Below are 14,980 nucleotides of genomic sequence, written 5' to 3' on the forward strand. Positions count from 1 at the left end.
GTCAAAATGAGTAAAAAAATAATTCAATTGCATTCCAGTAATATCCCAAGGCATAATCAGGACAAGAATTTCTTACTGTGGTCTCTGAAGATACCTTGCAAACTACATTTCTAATTTAAACTTTCATTTTGGCTCAGAAAACAAAGCCCTTCTCTAACAACTTCACTACTCCATCATTAGTGCTACAGATGAATTTCAAGTGAGGAAGAACAGTGAACACTAGGCATTTTCTTCCCACCTCTTATGCTCTAAATGCTGCCTACAAGTAACAAGTACCTCAGTTTTATCAGAAGCTAGTGAACAGAACAGGCAAGAAAGAGTGACAACACTGCAAATGATGCTTAAACCCTAAAACACTCACTGTACACAAGGACTTTGATGAAGAAATGAAAGCTCCAGTGCAAAGAACGCAGTATTTTGTTACCATCCCAAAGACCAGCCAGCAAACCAGGGAGATGTTTTTTACAAAGCTGGGACACAGGAGCACAGAGACATGTCTGTCCCGCATCATCCAACTGTAGAAGTCAATGAAGAACCAAACCCACTCCTCTACTGCTGAGCCAGCATGCTAGGTCATGAAGGCAGACCTCCTCACTACCACTCTCCTCAGAGTCCTGCTAAGCCATACATGCCTTGGAGAAAGTCAGCAAGAAATTCTTTGTGAACTGCAAAGCCAGAAAAACCCTCTCTGGCTTTAGGAAAAACAAAACCAGCCTTGGGGTGTCAGTTCTGCTGACCACTGAAATCTATACTGGTCCAGCATGTTCCTTTGTAGCAAGTAAGAACAAAATGCCTTTGAAGAAGGCTGCCAGGAGCTGATCAGTCCATCCACCTGGTGGAATAATGCTACTTAAGAGATTCAGTGATCTGATGCGTACTAGCTTACTACTAGAGACAAACCTAGGCAAGGTTCTCTTTCTAAATAAAATGCACAGCTGTGGAACAGACAAAAAGGTCCATCTGCTCACCCAGCTGTCACAGCAGCAAGCCTTCCTTGCTAAGTGCTATAAATGACTGTAGAGACAGAGCTTTTATCTCTGGAAACTTTTGGCATTAATAATGTAGCTTGCTTCCTTGGAAAACAAACTGCTCTCATGTTTCTGCTGTCATCGTTACATACTGAAAAGGCAGTTCAAAAATTGAAATGATTGCCTTCTGTAATTCCTGTTTGATTTTGTGAGTAATTGTGGAACTAGAAGACATGTCTGATTTTCTAAAGGGTCACTTGACAAACTCTGTATTTGAGGTAACTACCAGAGGAAAGAACTAAACCCATGCTGAGGAATAGGAGACACATTCACCCAGAGCATCTAGGAAAATTCCTTTGCAATTACATGCCCATTTCCCCCCAAAAGTCTGAATAGTAATAGAATTTTCAGCGTTAGATAACCCAGGTCACAAAAGCTGAGTCCTATATTGCTGGTGTTCAGATCTTTTCACTAAAATTTCCATAGTTACTGTAGCTCATGTTGTACAGAAACAGCAATACTGGGTCTAACCAAAAATCCATTTAGTCCAGACATCTAGCCTGGGGTGATGGGCAGACCTTACTGGTTCCTGAAAGTAGCCCATTTAGTGACTGTCACACTCAATAAACTTTTAAATAAAGCACCGAATACATATAGAGACCTAAAAGGTATAGAAGCTATGAATAGTCACTTGGCATCCCAAGTATGTTGGGCACTGGAACAGGCTCCTCAGGGACATAGTCATAGCCTCAGTCCTGACAGATCTCAAGAAGTGTTTGGACAATGCTCTCAATGGTGTGACTCTTGGGGATGTCCTGCACAGGGCAGGAGCTGGACTCGATGATCCTTGTAGGGCCCATCCAAATCAGGATATTATGTGATTCTATCACAAGTTATTCCTTGGGCCAGCTTCTGTCTGCTTGTGCCAAAATATCTCTCAAGTACTTCTCCAGTCTCCCCTCCAACTTTTGTAAATATTTAGCACAAACAAACCTGTGACATGGTTCCCCTACTAGTTCTGTTTGGTGCCTCCTATGACAACTGAACAGTATCACAACTGTAAGTTTAGAATTCTATGAAATAATTTGCACAGGGAGACACAACCCTTCTAGGCAAGGAACTCAGCCTGCACTGTGGTACTTTTGAGGATAAAGTCACCAAAAGATTAAATTCTAATTTCCAAATGTAAGCCAGCTTTCCAGAACTACTGGTAAGCCATACCTCTGTAACTAAATATTTATGTAATGGTGTAACTTCATATAAATAACATGTAATTTTAAAAGCCTGTGTGCATGTCTCTTTGGTTCACGTCTCCACTTTTTGAGAGGTTTTTTTTTTAAACTTTCTCATATGCCATGGAATCTGGAATGCAAAGCAGAGCTTGCTGTTGGCAGATAGAAAACAACTGGAAGAGTAACAAAAGCAAAAATATAGTAAAGATTCAACCTACGCTGGGGTAAGAAGTGAATCTTGCAAGACTCTACAGTTCCTAACACTTATTTTTGAAACAAATGTAAACAAAGCCATATTTTATTGACAGGTCAATGCATATAAGAGGGCATCTGTATCTATTTACCAACTGACTATGCATGGACAACCTAGGAACTAGAACACCTATGTTCAGCGACAGGATTCACCTTCACCTAATACAAACACTGACCTCCAAGATCCTTCCCAATCTTTCCCTGTGAAAGCTGAAGCTTTTCCCTTCAGTCACTGTGGTCCTAAAACTTCCAAAAAGTACACCAAAGTCTACAAAATTTACTTAAAGTACACCTTTATCCTGTCAAATTAGTATAAAAAGACACTATTTAAAAACGGGTGTTTTTTGCAGATGAAGAAAGAAATTAACATTATTGTCACACAGACACTTAGAAACTTGAGCCTCACAACAGATCATAGTGTTGACCATACACAAAACAAAATTTTGTAGTATGACTGGCTACATAGGTGCAATCTGCAACTGAAGTAAGCAAGAACCTAAGAGAAGAGCTAGAACTTGTTTTATTTATTGGCATATTTCTTCCTACCCACCTGTCCCCTGAGAGTGATGAATTCAAGTGTCCATTTCCTTACCAATATTTAACGTGGCACTACAGCCTTACCTTAAGAGACAATGGAATTGCACTAGGTCTACAAACTTTCACTGGGAAACTCAATTCAAAACTGCCACATAAGAATGAAGACAAAAGAGGACAAAGACACATAATCCACCCCAAAGCTAATTATCTAAGGTCTGTGTGCAAGCAGAAGAGGCTAAAATTTGCAGTCCTGTCAAGAATGATTCAGAAAGTAAAAGTATCTGAAGAACAGAAATACATAAATACAATTATCCCATCTCTGTTGTATCAACTGTAATTGTATACGAAACAGCCACTGTTTATTTTCAAATGTATAACTTCACCAGTAGGAAATGTATAGGAGATGCTCCTAAGAAGAACAGCATACATTATTACTACCTTTTTGTTTGTTTGTTTTAAATTGAGGTAGAAGAAACGATGGTCTTTTCTTCTGTTCTGTTTTCCTTTAGGGAAAAATGGTTAGAAGAAACATGATGCAAAAAAAAATGAGAACAGTCACAAGACTTTTTATATACATGTGGCATATTTACAAATAACAGGCTTATTTCCTTTCCACTATTGAAGATGAAATCCTATTTCACAGATTAACCAACAAATGCCATCTAAGAGAGCACTGTGCTGCTTCTATGCATACATATAGCCCAAACTATTTTAGCTGACTACTTGTAGCAAGTTAAGGAAGACAAAAACGCCCTTACTTTTCACACACTTATGACTTCCTATAAAGGATGTAGCTAATTAACACTCATAGAATAACTCATTCACAAAAGTCATGCCTGGAACAGATGAAACTGGTTCAGATGTCCATTGACTTCCTTGAAGAAATGTAATTTGCAGCAAGATACCTAAGTGCCTCAAGAGACAGAATTTCTTAAGACAGATAACCTAAAGATTTCAATCTCATGCTAAACTACATCTTTCCCATTTTTATAATTTAACAATCTTTTGACTTGCCCTCATCACATCTTTCCTGAGTTCTTCTTCCCCTATTCATCCAAAAGGACAACATGTTTATCTCCAATATGTACACATAATCTTTCACAGTTCCCTTCTCTCTGCATCTTCAGTTTGTTTTCCTGTTCGTAATCCTTACTAATGTGAAGAACTCTAATTCTGGCTAAATGGCTAAAGTTTCTAAATGCTGTCATGACAGCTCCCAAAAATCTCTCCTATGTTTCAGCACAGTAACTTGACTTACAGGCTCCTGAGGCAGTACACTAGAACTTGGACAGTAACTTTAAGGGCTAAAATTAATACACACCATACAAGGTCTATACAGAAAGGAAAATATTCTTCTTTGTGGCATTTCAGACACTTTTCTGCAAGTCAGTGATCTCCAGCTGTCACAATACTTACACTTGTTTTTTCCCAGTATCTTTCATGAAAGGCTCTCATGCACTAGGGTATGTTTCACTGCCAGCAATATTTCAAAACAGGAAACTTCTGTCTTTAAGGTCTCAACTTGATTTCTCGAGGATGAATGCCCAAATTAGAACATTAAGTCGTCTTAAATCTGAGTGCCAACATCATGACTGTAAGTTCCACTGTGCTGAAGTGGTAGATAGTTACTTGACTTTTCCATTTCTCTCAAAGATTATTCAAGAGGCTACCAAGGAAGCATAAGCTACCATGAACTCAGTAATAAAAAGTAACAAAAATAGGTATAATTGACTTTAGTAAAAACAAATATACAGTCATATTTTAAAGTTTGTACTTACACATTTGCCAGATCAAGTATCAGAATCACATCCAATAAATGCAGGTTCAGTATCATTTAGTTCAAAGCAGACTTTTGTTAATAGCAAATAAGGGTAAGCAAGTGCATCCAAAGAGCCAGTTCCAAGTCATACCACCTCAACTGACTTAAGCTTAAAAAAACCTAACTCCACATAACATGTGATGTAATCCAGTATACACAGGAGTTCTGAGTCCTTCATGCACTTTTTCAGACTCAGAGCACTTGGGGAAAAAAGCTTCATGGAATTTTCAGATGATAATCAACACAGTATCATCTGTGAAATTAAAAATAAATGTTCAATGAACTTGTATCCAAATAAGTGCTTTCTCATATCACAAGACAGCCCACTTGCACATTTCAACTGTTCCTTACTGCACGAACAACAATATCTATGCAGCATCACTCTCTCACACAATCACATCAAGCAATTACATGTAAATGTTCTTTTAAAAATAATCCTGGTGTCCGGATTGCTAGCTTCTTTTCTAGTTTGTTACCACCCTGTTACAATTTAACAGTACATTTTTTTTTGCTAAGGACCCTTCATTTCTAAGTACATAAAGTGATTCCTACTTTACTATCAATATTTTTTCCTGTCAATTCTCGGTACAACAGAAGGTTTGAGGTGTTATCTTAAAATACAGAATTTATGTCAATATTGAAACTGCAAGCATCTAGTTTTAGCGCAAATAAGCAAAAAGGCAGGACAGACCAAGGGAATTGTTCCCTTTCTCCTATTCTCCTTCCTTTAGAAGTGTCCCTACAAAAACATGCCACCTCTATTGCTGCAGGTTTCCTGGGATAAATTTACACAGAAAATAATCACACTGTTTTATTTTCACATCAGAGCCTGAGACCTTAATTGCTGTGAATCACGACTTCCTGAACTTGAACAGGACTCATTTGTTTCAGGATAATCCAGCCTCCTGGCCTAGCCAGCAAAAAGTTTGATTAACTTCCCCTCTAATACTCAGTCATGAACAGCACAGTTTGGTCACGCCTGTTAATCTTTTGGTATTGTCTGCAGCACATGAATTGCAGCATGAAACAAAGCTGTCTAAACAGACCACAAAAAGCAGCACCAGAGAATAACCCTTGGGAAGTATAGGAACAGCAGACACACACAAAATACAGTCAGACTGTGAGAAAATAAATATAACATGAACCTCAGTGACAGACAGGAGGTGACAAAGCAAGGGCAAGACCAAGCACTCAAACAAGCATGGCACCAAATTTATCTGCTTGCTCTCTGCATAATCAGATGAGAGCTCTGAAAACACACAGTAGATTCTATAGCAAGAACAAGAACGTTTTACTGCTGTCTAGTGAGAGCCACCCCCCCCTTCCCCCCCAACACCTCTGTCCCCAGACAGCTGAAAAACTATTCTATATTCCAGGAAAAAACAACAGACTTCCTCCAGTTAGAGCAATAATGACCATGATACTGGATTTTGGAAGTAAGAGAAACACAAGAGGAAAACAAAAACATCTCTGCTACTAAACAAGATTTCCAAGGTATTTGCTTGATCCATTTAGAGAGGACAGGAAAAAATTTTATGTTCATATTAAATGTAGGAAATGTAAATAAATGGTGGCATAACATGTCTAGTCAGTGAGCAAACGGAGGCAGAAGAACATTGAAGCACAAAAGCTTTAATGTAAATTGATATTAATTGAATGGAAATTCTGGTCTTCATCAGTTTAACAGCATTTTGTGGTCAGAAGAAAAAAGACAAAAATTCTGCTTCCTTACAACTTTGAACCATTCATTTGAAAAAATAAAAACATAAATCAAAGAACTACAATATTCTTTTTATAGACAATATAAATATTGTACTAATTCCGTTATTTCAACTATCAGCCTCTTGTTTGATGAATCAGGCATCAACAAATTTAAAGTTTCAAATAACTAGAAGAACATTTATTAAATCTGGACTCCCTCTCCCCTGATTAGAATAGCTTGTGGTTTACTTGTATGATCTTTCTCATAAATACAAATTTTGCTTACCTGACGCTGAGTTCATGATGTTCTGCTGCACAGAAGGACTGGTGGGAGCTGTAACATTCATCTGGGAAAGCATGGCCTTCCTAGGATCTTGCCATGTTGTTGTTTGATCAATGTGACTAGGACAAAACAAAGCAAGAGTTAGGACAGTCATGCATTCACAACAATGACCTGCTAGCACAGAAAGTTTAACAACAAAAGGTCAAGCTTGCCAACAACAGCCACATTCAAAACCAAACAAGAACTGTTTGGATTCTCTCCAAGCATCACTGTATGTCAGATTCTCAAACCCTTGCCCTGGCCACCACCAGCTTCCCAACCAACATTTGCTTCCTTCTCTCTTTGATCACTTCTTTGCCATTTTTAAATGTGACTTCACAGATTTTAAAACCAAGCCAGTTATGTCTGGAATCTCAAGCACAGTCCAGTACCTCGGCATGATGAGTTCATATTCAGGGCCTAGGGAGTGGTAATGAGCTGGCAAGTATACAATCATTAGTGTTCCCAAACTTTCTGTGCATAGACCACATCCTCAGATTATCGGACAGACTACTCTCCTCCCCACTGACACCTGAACAATCCCTCTGTGGTAGTTAAAGTAACCAGTCACACTAAAGCAGTAATGTGAAAGGAATGTGCAGCTGCCTTTCAACTTCAAGTGAAAAGACGAGGATAGTGGGACTGTCAAGTAACCCACCCAGCCCTCTGCAAAACTTTGGAAACTTAGATTTCTCTGTTTTGAAAAAATGGCAAGTACATTCATGACTGTCATTGATGGAAGTATTCAATTCAATGGAAATACAAAACTGTAATGAATCATTACTTTACTTTTGGAGTATGTCATTAGTATGTTTTGCTAATGAGCAACAGATGCAGTCTATTCATAACAAACACCAACATTATCTTGATTCCATTAAGCAATACTGCTCTGAGAAGTACATGGGGACAAAGATACAACTCCAAATGCACATGAACACAGACAACAGAATTTGTTATCCAATCATTTAGAACCGGTATAAATTAAAAATCATATTCAGATAGCACTGTTATAAATTAGAATCCAACGCATTATTTACGTGGTACCATTAATTCTTTAAATAAATTATCCTTAAAATTATGCTTTTCTGGATTACATGGAATGCCCATTTTCATATTCTTCAGCAAAACCACAACAAGTAATGAATTCAGAAGAACATAAAATGAAGCAGCAGTGACCAAAATAATTACTTATGTCAAACTACTTATCACATTCTAATCTTTTGTTACAAGGTAGACATACCACAAACAAGCTTTAAAGAAGTTTTAGGAGATGTATATTAACACTCTCTAAACATGCACACAAGCAATATCAGACCAAAGAGTTACAGATACACTGTAGTAGCTCATTTAATACAGTATGTGCTAGTTTTGTCTGGGGTAGAGGTTATTTTCTTCACCATGGCTAGTACTGGGATATGTTTTGGATGAATCTGACCTCCCTCTGATCATCACACCAATAAATTATGTTTGATGGCTGGGGTTAAACCTCAAAAAATACTATTAAGCACACTGCATCTTTGATAGCGCAGGTTTTCAAATATTCAGCTTCACTGAGAAACATGCCACATACAGCAAGACTTCTTTATTTCTTTTTAAACCCTATTTATTTATAAAACATGGTGCAACATAGTAAAGACTGCCCTATATATAAACCTTCATACTGGGGAACAATTTTTCACTTCTCTGCTGGTCAGTTTTGCAAAGCAACAAAAACAGGTAAAGATAATACAGATGTAAAAACACTGCACTGTAATGTTTCACAGACAGTGTGTTTGAATTACTTACTAGCATGTGCTACTCCTCCATTACATTTCTGATTTCTTATATTTGCTCAACTCAGTTCTGGCAATAGTGGAAACTGGGAAAACACGACTGTACCCATAATAACACATTCATCTATTTCCATTTAACTCTTATAAAAAGTCCATGCAATGCTATGAACTAATAAAATGCAAGGTACCTAATTTATAGCCTTTGTTTTTATATGCTATTTGAGTGCAGAGTAAGAAACAAAAGGAAAAATGTTTTCTTCCTGCATTACAGAACCATTTCTACAGTTAACTGTAGGAACGCACTGAAGCAACAATATTCAATTTTTGAAAACACATCTGAACATGGGACAGATGAATGGACTATGGAAGAAGCAGTTTTAGATGTACCTCCAGTTTTGAGCACAAGGAATCTTTATCGATTCTTCAAGACAGCTTAAGCATACCATGCAACGTACAGTTCATGTTCATATGGAGTTGTTAACAAGGATAGCTATTTTAGGCAGTAGCAGCTTCCAGCTCTTCCCTAGCTCAGTAACACTTGAGAAAAGTCAGCATGTTCCTTATGTGACCAGCTGAACTACAATCAGCAGTCTTAGAACCAAGAGCCATGGAGGAAAAGCTTCAAAGTAAGCAAGCTGATTATATTAATATCACACTGACCATACGACTGGTTCAATAAGGCTAACTTTTTTCCCTCCCACTCAGTTCAGTGCTTCATGACCTACATATCAATTTCCTCCACACCTTCCCTCAAAACTTTTCTCCTCAACCTCCATCAAATCACAGTCCTCATATCTCACCTGCTCTGTGTTCTGAGTGTTTGAATGCTATATACTAAGAAAGCACCCAAAACACTTCACACCAGATCAGTTCTTTCCTATAAACTCTAAGTAATGCTCGGCTGATGGAATACAAAGTAGGCAACCCCCCACTTATACAGATGAAATGTTTAAATGAATCCTAGTACTACATGGAGGAATATAGGAATTAATTTTGTTCCTATTCACAGCACGTAGACCAGGGTAAATTACTATAAACACTGTGTATTTTTAATTATCAAGTTAAGTATTGAAACAGGACATTCTTCACAGGTAAAGATCTTTCCCTGTGTTTTGAACAGCAGCGCAGAAAAGGTCCCAATGGACATAACAAGAACTGACATCAACACTGTATTACCTTTCCGTGCATGAAGTAGATTTTTTTTCTCATAGTAGATGAACTACATGACAATTGCCCCAACCCTTACATTAAAGCTCTTCTACTTTACATGAGCTTTACCATATCTCAATAAACAACTACTGTCAACACAAATAAAAGATAAAAAAACATTAGCAAATGGTATGAAATCAATGTAACCTATAAATCAGCCACTATATGTAGCGTGTATTATCAAATGAAAACTTAAATTTCTACCTACTCAGGAATGAGAAACATAGCTCTGTACTGTGTGAACAGAACAAAGTGAGTAAATATTCCTGGAATTAAATCAACATCTCTAGGATAATCAAGCAATGTAAGACATTTTATTTCACATAATGAATTCTCAACTCTAACATATATCTGTCTGGTACTATTTATTATTGTTCATTTACGTCACAGAGAAGCAAAACTTTAGTAAACTGGACAAGCGTAGTAAAAACTAAGGAAATCAGACTGTACCATAAATGTAGGTCTGTGGTTAACAGGCCTTAGAAAAACAAAAGTAAAACACCCACCACATGCTAAGCATTTGTTAGCAAACTTATGTGAATTTTAGTATCAAGAAGAGTGACTGTTCCAAGACACATCACCCACCATCCTCCACCAAAAAGGACTTTCAAAGTGCTGTGCATTATGAAGAGCACAAGCTGCATCTCCTCACCCATCTTCAACTTCTACAGCCAAATAAAAATTATTTGCATTTTGACAAGAACAACTTCAAAGAAAAGAAAAATGTTCTCATTTTATGTACACAAAACGAATTTCTGCAGTTACTAAGAATCATCATTTAACTGTAAGAATTCTTTACTGGCATGAAACACTATCACATGCCTAAAGATCTGTCAGATTCAAATTCTAACCTAATTTTAGAATTTAAGGTTTGGGTTTCTTGTGGTGGTGGTTTGTTTTGTGGTTTCTTTCTTTCTTTTTTTTTTTTTTTTTAAGGGAGAAGGTTGTTGAAGATTTTGGTTTGAGTTTTTTTTTTCTTTAAAGTACATTCGAAAAGAAGCAGGAGATCTAGAGACCTAAAAAAGAAAAGAAAATTTACTTTTTATTTTAAGAACCCTTTGGATCCTAGTAGACTAATAAAATAACACCATTTTAAAAACAAAGCTCTTTTACAAAGTGTAATATACCTTCCCAATCATTCTCCAGTTGCTGCACTAAGAAGACACGTACTGTTTTGTTAAAAGCCATGCCAGAAACAAACCAACACTAAAAAGACACTCAAAGAATTACTTAAATTCTTCAAGAAAGGCTTATCTAAGAGGCCTTCAGTTCTGACATTCTGTAGTATGTACTGTAACTACAGTGTCCCCATTGGCAGGTGCACTTTCCAGCGTATGCTGAGAACTTGATTTGTGTAACAGAATTCCCAGTTATTACAAAATCATAAGCCTTTCTCACCCTTTCTGCCTTTATTAGCATAGAGTCACCTTATATATGCTACATCATTTATAATCAGAACTTTCCTTTCACAAAAACAGATCTTCTTAGGATAGACATTATTAACATAAGCAAGTCAGAACTGCAAGAATATTTTACTGAAATGTGCAATAGAAATGTAATATTAGGAAGAAATGCAAAAGAGGTTGAACAGATATTCTAATCCTCAGTATCAAATGATCATACTGTATGAAATTTCTGCAACAGCAGAAAAACACGAGAAGTCTGATCTACACATAAAAGAATAGATAAGAATAAATAATCCGTCAGTTCTCAGTACATTTGGACATGGCTTTTCCTGAAAGGATATTCCAAAACTTTAGTCTCAAACACATAGAAGAACAAGTTTTTCCTTGTCCAAGGAAAAAAGCACCCCAAGTACAAAAGCATCACTGTAAAAAACTATGCAAACATCTCTCCATAATGTAGTGCTTATGTTTTAACCATCTAGACAAGACTTAAATTTTATGTCTGTGAAAAAATTATTTTCAGTCTCTAGTTAACTTGAGATGACTAACCCTGGATTTTTGTTTTCAGATTTTTGTGACTGTTAAGAATTCACTGGAAATCACATTTTGTGAAAAGCAAAACAGGAACACATACCACTGACCACATCATGACAGACCTCCCAAGGGTGTTGATGTGGCATTGAGTACTTTTTGTTCTGGGGATAGCTAGGAAAGTCCTTGTGTAACATAAGCAAGTGCACAAATGAAACTAAATCTAATAATGTTCTATTTTTGGTGTGAAATTTAAACTTTTCACTAAATCCCAAATGTCAGTTGCTCCATTGACAAGCATGTCACTTATGATTGTTTTTACGTTAAACGAATGAGATATAGATTCCACTCTTTCACATTTTCTTTGTCTTCCTAACCAGCTAGCTTCTTTAATCCACATAATGTATCATGTTCTGAAAGGTCTTCTCTTTTTATTTATATTTGTCTATTAACTTTAAGGACTAATAAAGAGAAAGCATCACCTCACAAATACCAGAATTATTTTAGAGCTCTCACCAGTACATTTCAGCATGTCAGGTCTTGATGTACATACTGAAAGTTAGCTTTCCTGGTGATTCCAGGAGAAACTGTATATGTCTGCTCTTGAAACTATCACAAATTGTAAAAAAAAAAAAACAACTAACCTCTTTACCATATCTTATACAAACTTGTCCTCTGCACAGGCAGTTTAGAGTACCTCCAAGATACCCACTTAGCTATCATTTTAGCAGGCAGGGAAGATATCAGAATATCTACTTCTGCAGATGCCTGAGCTCTACAGCAGAATACCAATGTGGTGGTCTGACCATAGGGCAGCTGTCGAAGTGGCAGTGTCCACTAATTCAAAAATAGAGCTGGATGCATGCTCCTAAGAAAGTGGCAGTAGCTGGAAGGCCTAGATCAGTCTGGCAGGGCTGATGAGCTAGGGAGATTCCCACAGGTAAATTTTCCATAGCTGCATTTAGAAATGGGATGAAATAAGGAGCCTTGACATGAACTGGTCTAATTACTACTCTCAAAAACTGGAGTGTAGCATGCAGGAACTTCTGGGTTTTAGCTGCTGATGATCTTAAGATATTTACACACAATGGAGTGGATTCAGCTTTGCCTGAGGATAGAAGTCATGACATTCTTTGTGCATGCACCCTTTTCTATCCTATTCAGGGGATTTTGAGAATTGGAAAGGATTAAAACATGAATCTAAGTCTTCAGATATATGGGCCATTTTTAATTAGCATAGCTGACTTTGCAGGTGCTGTAACAAAATGACAGATTTATACTTTGAATACATTATTTGAGATTATTTCAATTCCAAGCAGCAACAGTACAGAGAAAAGCCTGAAGGGGAGACGAGACAGCTCAGTCAGCAATTACCTCTACCATTAGTTCAGTCCTCCATAAACATTTCCCTGAATTTGCACCATTCTTAGACAAGGATACACCCTTAAACTGACCATAAACCCTTTAAGGACTTTCCAACTGGTTTTGTAAAGGGAAAAAAAAAACCAAAAAACCAACAACAATATCCAGCAAAAGAAAAGGCTGGTTACAGACCAATGAAAATCTCATCTGCTGAGATATTATATTCCACCCATTGCTGGGGAAAGCATAGTTTCTTCACTTGTGTTGTCCATTTATTTGCAGTATTTCCTTAGGTTTCAGGACTGTTACAGCCTAATTTCTACAAAAGTACATGGCAGTAAAATTCAGAACTTCCTAATCTCACTGTTTCCCAAAAGGCATCAGAAAAAGCCCCTAAAATTTGTAAGTTTATCTCTTAAGGATGGTAATGTCTCCAGGCCTGAAAGAAATAGAAACATTGATACAATTTTCTGAATATTCCTGCAATACATAAAATGGCTGTATTTTTGTTTTCCTTATTCTTCCTTCTGCTTGGCAGCCTTAATGCATTAACTAAACAAAGCTTGTGTTGGACTGCTCCATCTATACCACTGATCATGTTCTCACCAAACTGCACCGCAGGCATACAATGCCAGAGAGCACACTGAAAAAATGACAATAGACAGTTCTAACCTTCATTCAGCTTGCAAAAGCATACCTTACTGAGCAGTGCAAGTGCTCAGTGTGCAATCCTGTGGTGCCACAGCTGTGATTTAATTAAATTAATTAAATCTAATAAATTTAATTAATTAAATGTGAATTAATGTGAAATAGAACAAAAACAAAAAGTAAGAGAACGGTGGGCACAAGCACCCTGTTGACCAGGTGGGAAGCGAGCCTGTCAGAGCTCAAGCTCCTTAACCTAAGTATGAAGTAAAACCACATGCGATCCTACGAAATTACAGTCCTAGGCAGCAGAAATTCTTCCAGCAAATTAATGATTGAATCTGAACTAGAATAATGCAATAAGGGAAACTTAGATGCATCTGACAAAAGTCAAGAAACAGATTTTGCACACAGTCATTACTAGCCAGACAAGTTCTTCAACAAATCTCTCTGAAATTTATTCCTAAGGTGGTTGAATATTGCAAGATACTAAGAGGTACCAGGAATTCCAGAAAGCATGGCCCATGAAGGTGTGGACACTGATACAGAAAATAAAGAGCTTTTAGACACACAAAACACAGTATTAAGTATTAAGTTATTCAAAGGCAGCCTCCATTAGCAGTGGCCTGCCTGCAGACAGTGCACAACACATACACCAAGGACGTAAAAACTAAGCTTCCTGTTCTGATTATAAACACCATGCTGCTTTGAAGCTGCAGAACAGCGTTGCACTTCTTAGGAAGCATTCACAGACAGGTCCTCACTTCAGAATGTGTAATGCTAAAATGGATGTGAGGGCAGTAAGCAGCCTGGCCACACAGGCATGATTAACAGAAAGAGATGAATGCATGACATGATGTTCAAAGGTTTGCCAAAGTAGCACCACTTTTATTATAATGATCTCTTGAAACAACTACCTTTTGTCAAAGCCAAAATGGAAGCAATAGCATGCTTATTTTTGCACTTATTATTCTTTTTCCTCCTGCCCCTTTTCCTGCTCTGCACTTAAGGACCTCATACAGAAAAGTAGGGCTGTAGTATCACAATGCTTACAAGTTTTTAAATTGATTCCCGAAAGTATTTTTCTTGGATTCCACTGTGGATTTCCCAAATAAAATCATTTTCTGAGTTTCAGGAACAAATAAGGAGTTTAAAGACATTTTCATTTCCCGAGTTTTTTCCATTACTTTGAAAACTATAGGTCATAGCAGTATTACAGAGACT

General features: G+C 37.2%; 1 protein-coding gene across 4 annotated transcripts in view; it reads right to left on the minus strand.

Annotated features, from left to right (window-relative positions):
• Positions 1–14,980, minus strand: part of YAP1 (Yes1 associated transcriptional regulator) — an 85,598-nt gene that overhangs the window by 32,093 nt on the left and 38,525 nt on the right. For all 4 annotated transcript variants that reach the window (XM_084223815.1, XM_084223813.1, XM_084223814.1 and 1 more), the window contains exon 3: positions 6,796–6,911. In XM_084223815.1, coding sequence (XP_084079941.1) covers positions 6,796–6,911 — 116 coding nt within the window. The remainder of the gene's footprint in view (positions 1–6,795; positions 6,912–14,980) is intronic.

This window comes from Fringilla coelebs (genome assembly GCF_963513975.1).
Source record: "Fringilla coelebs genome assembly, chromosome: 2".
NCBI lineage: Eukaryota > Metazoa > Chordata > Aves > Passeriformes > Fringillidae > Fringilla > Fringilla coelebs.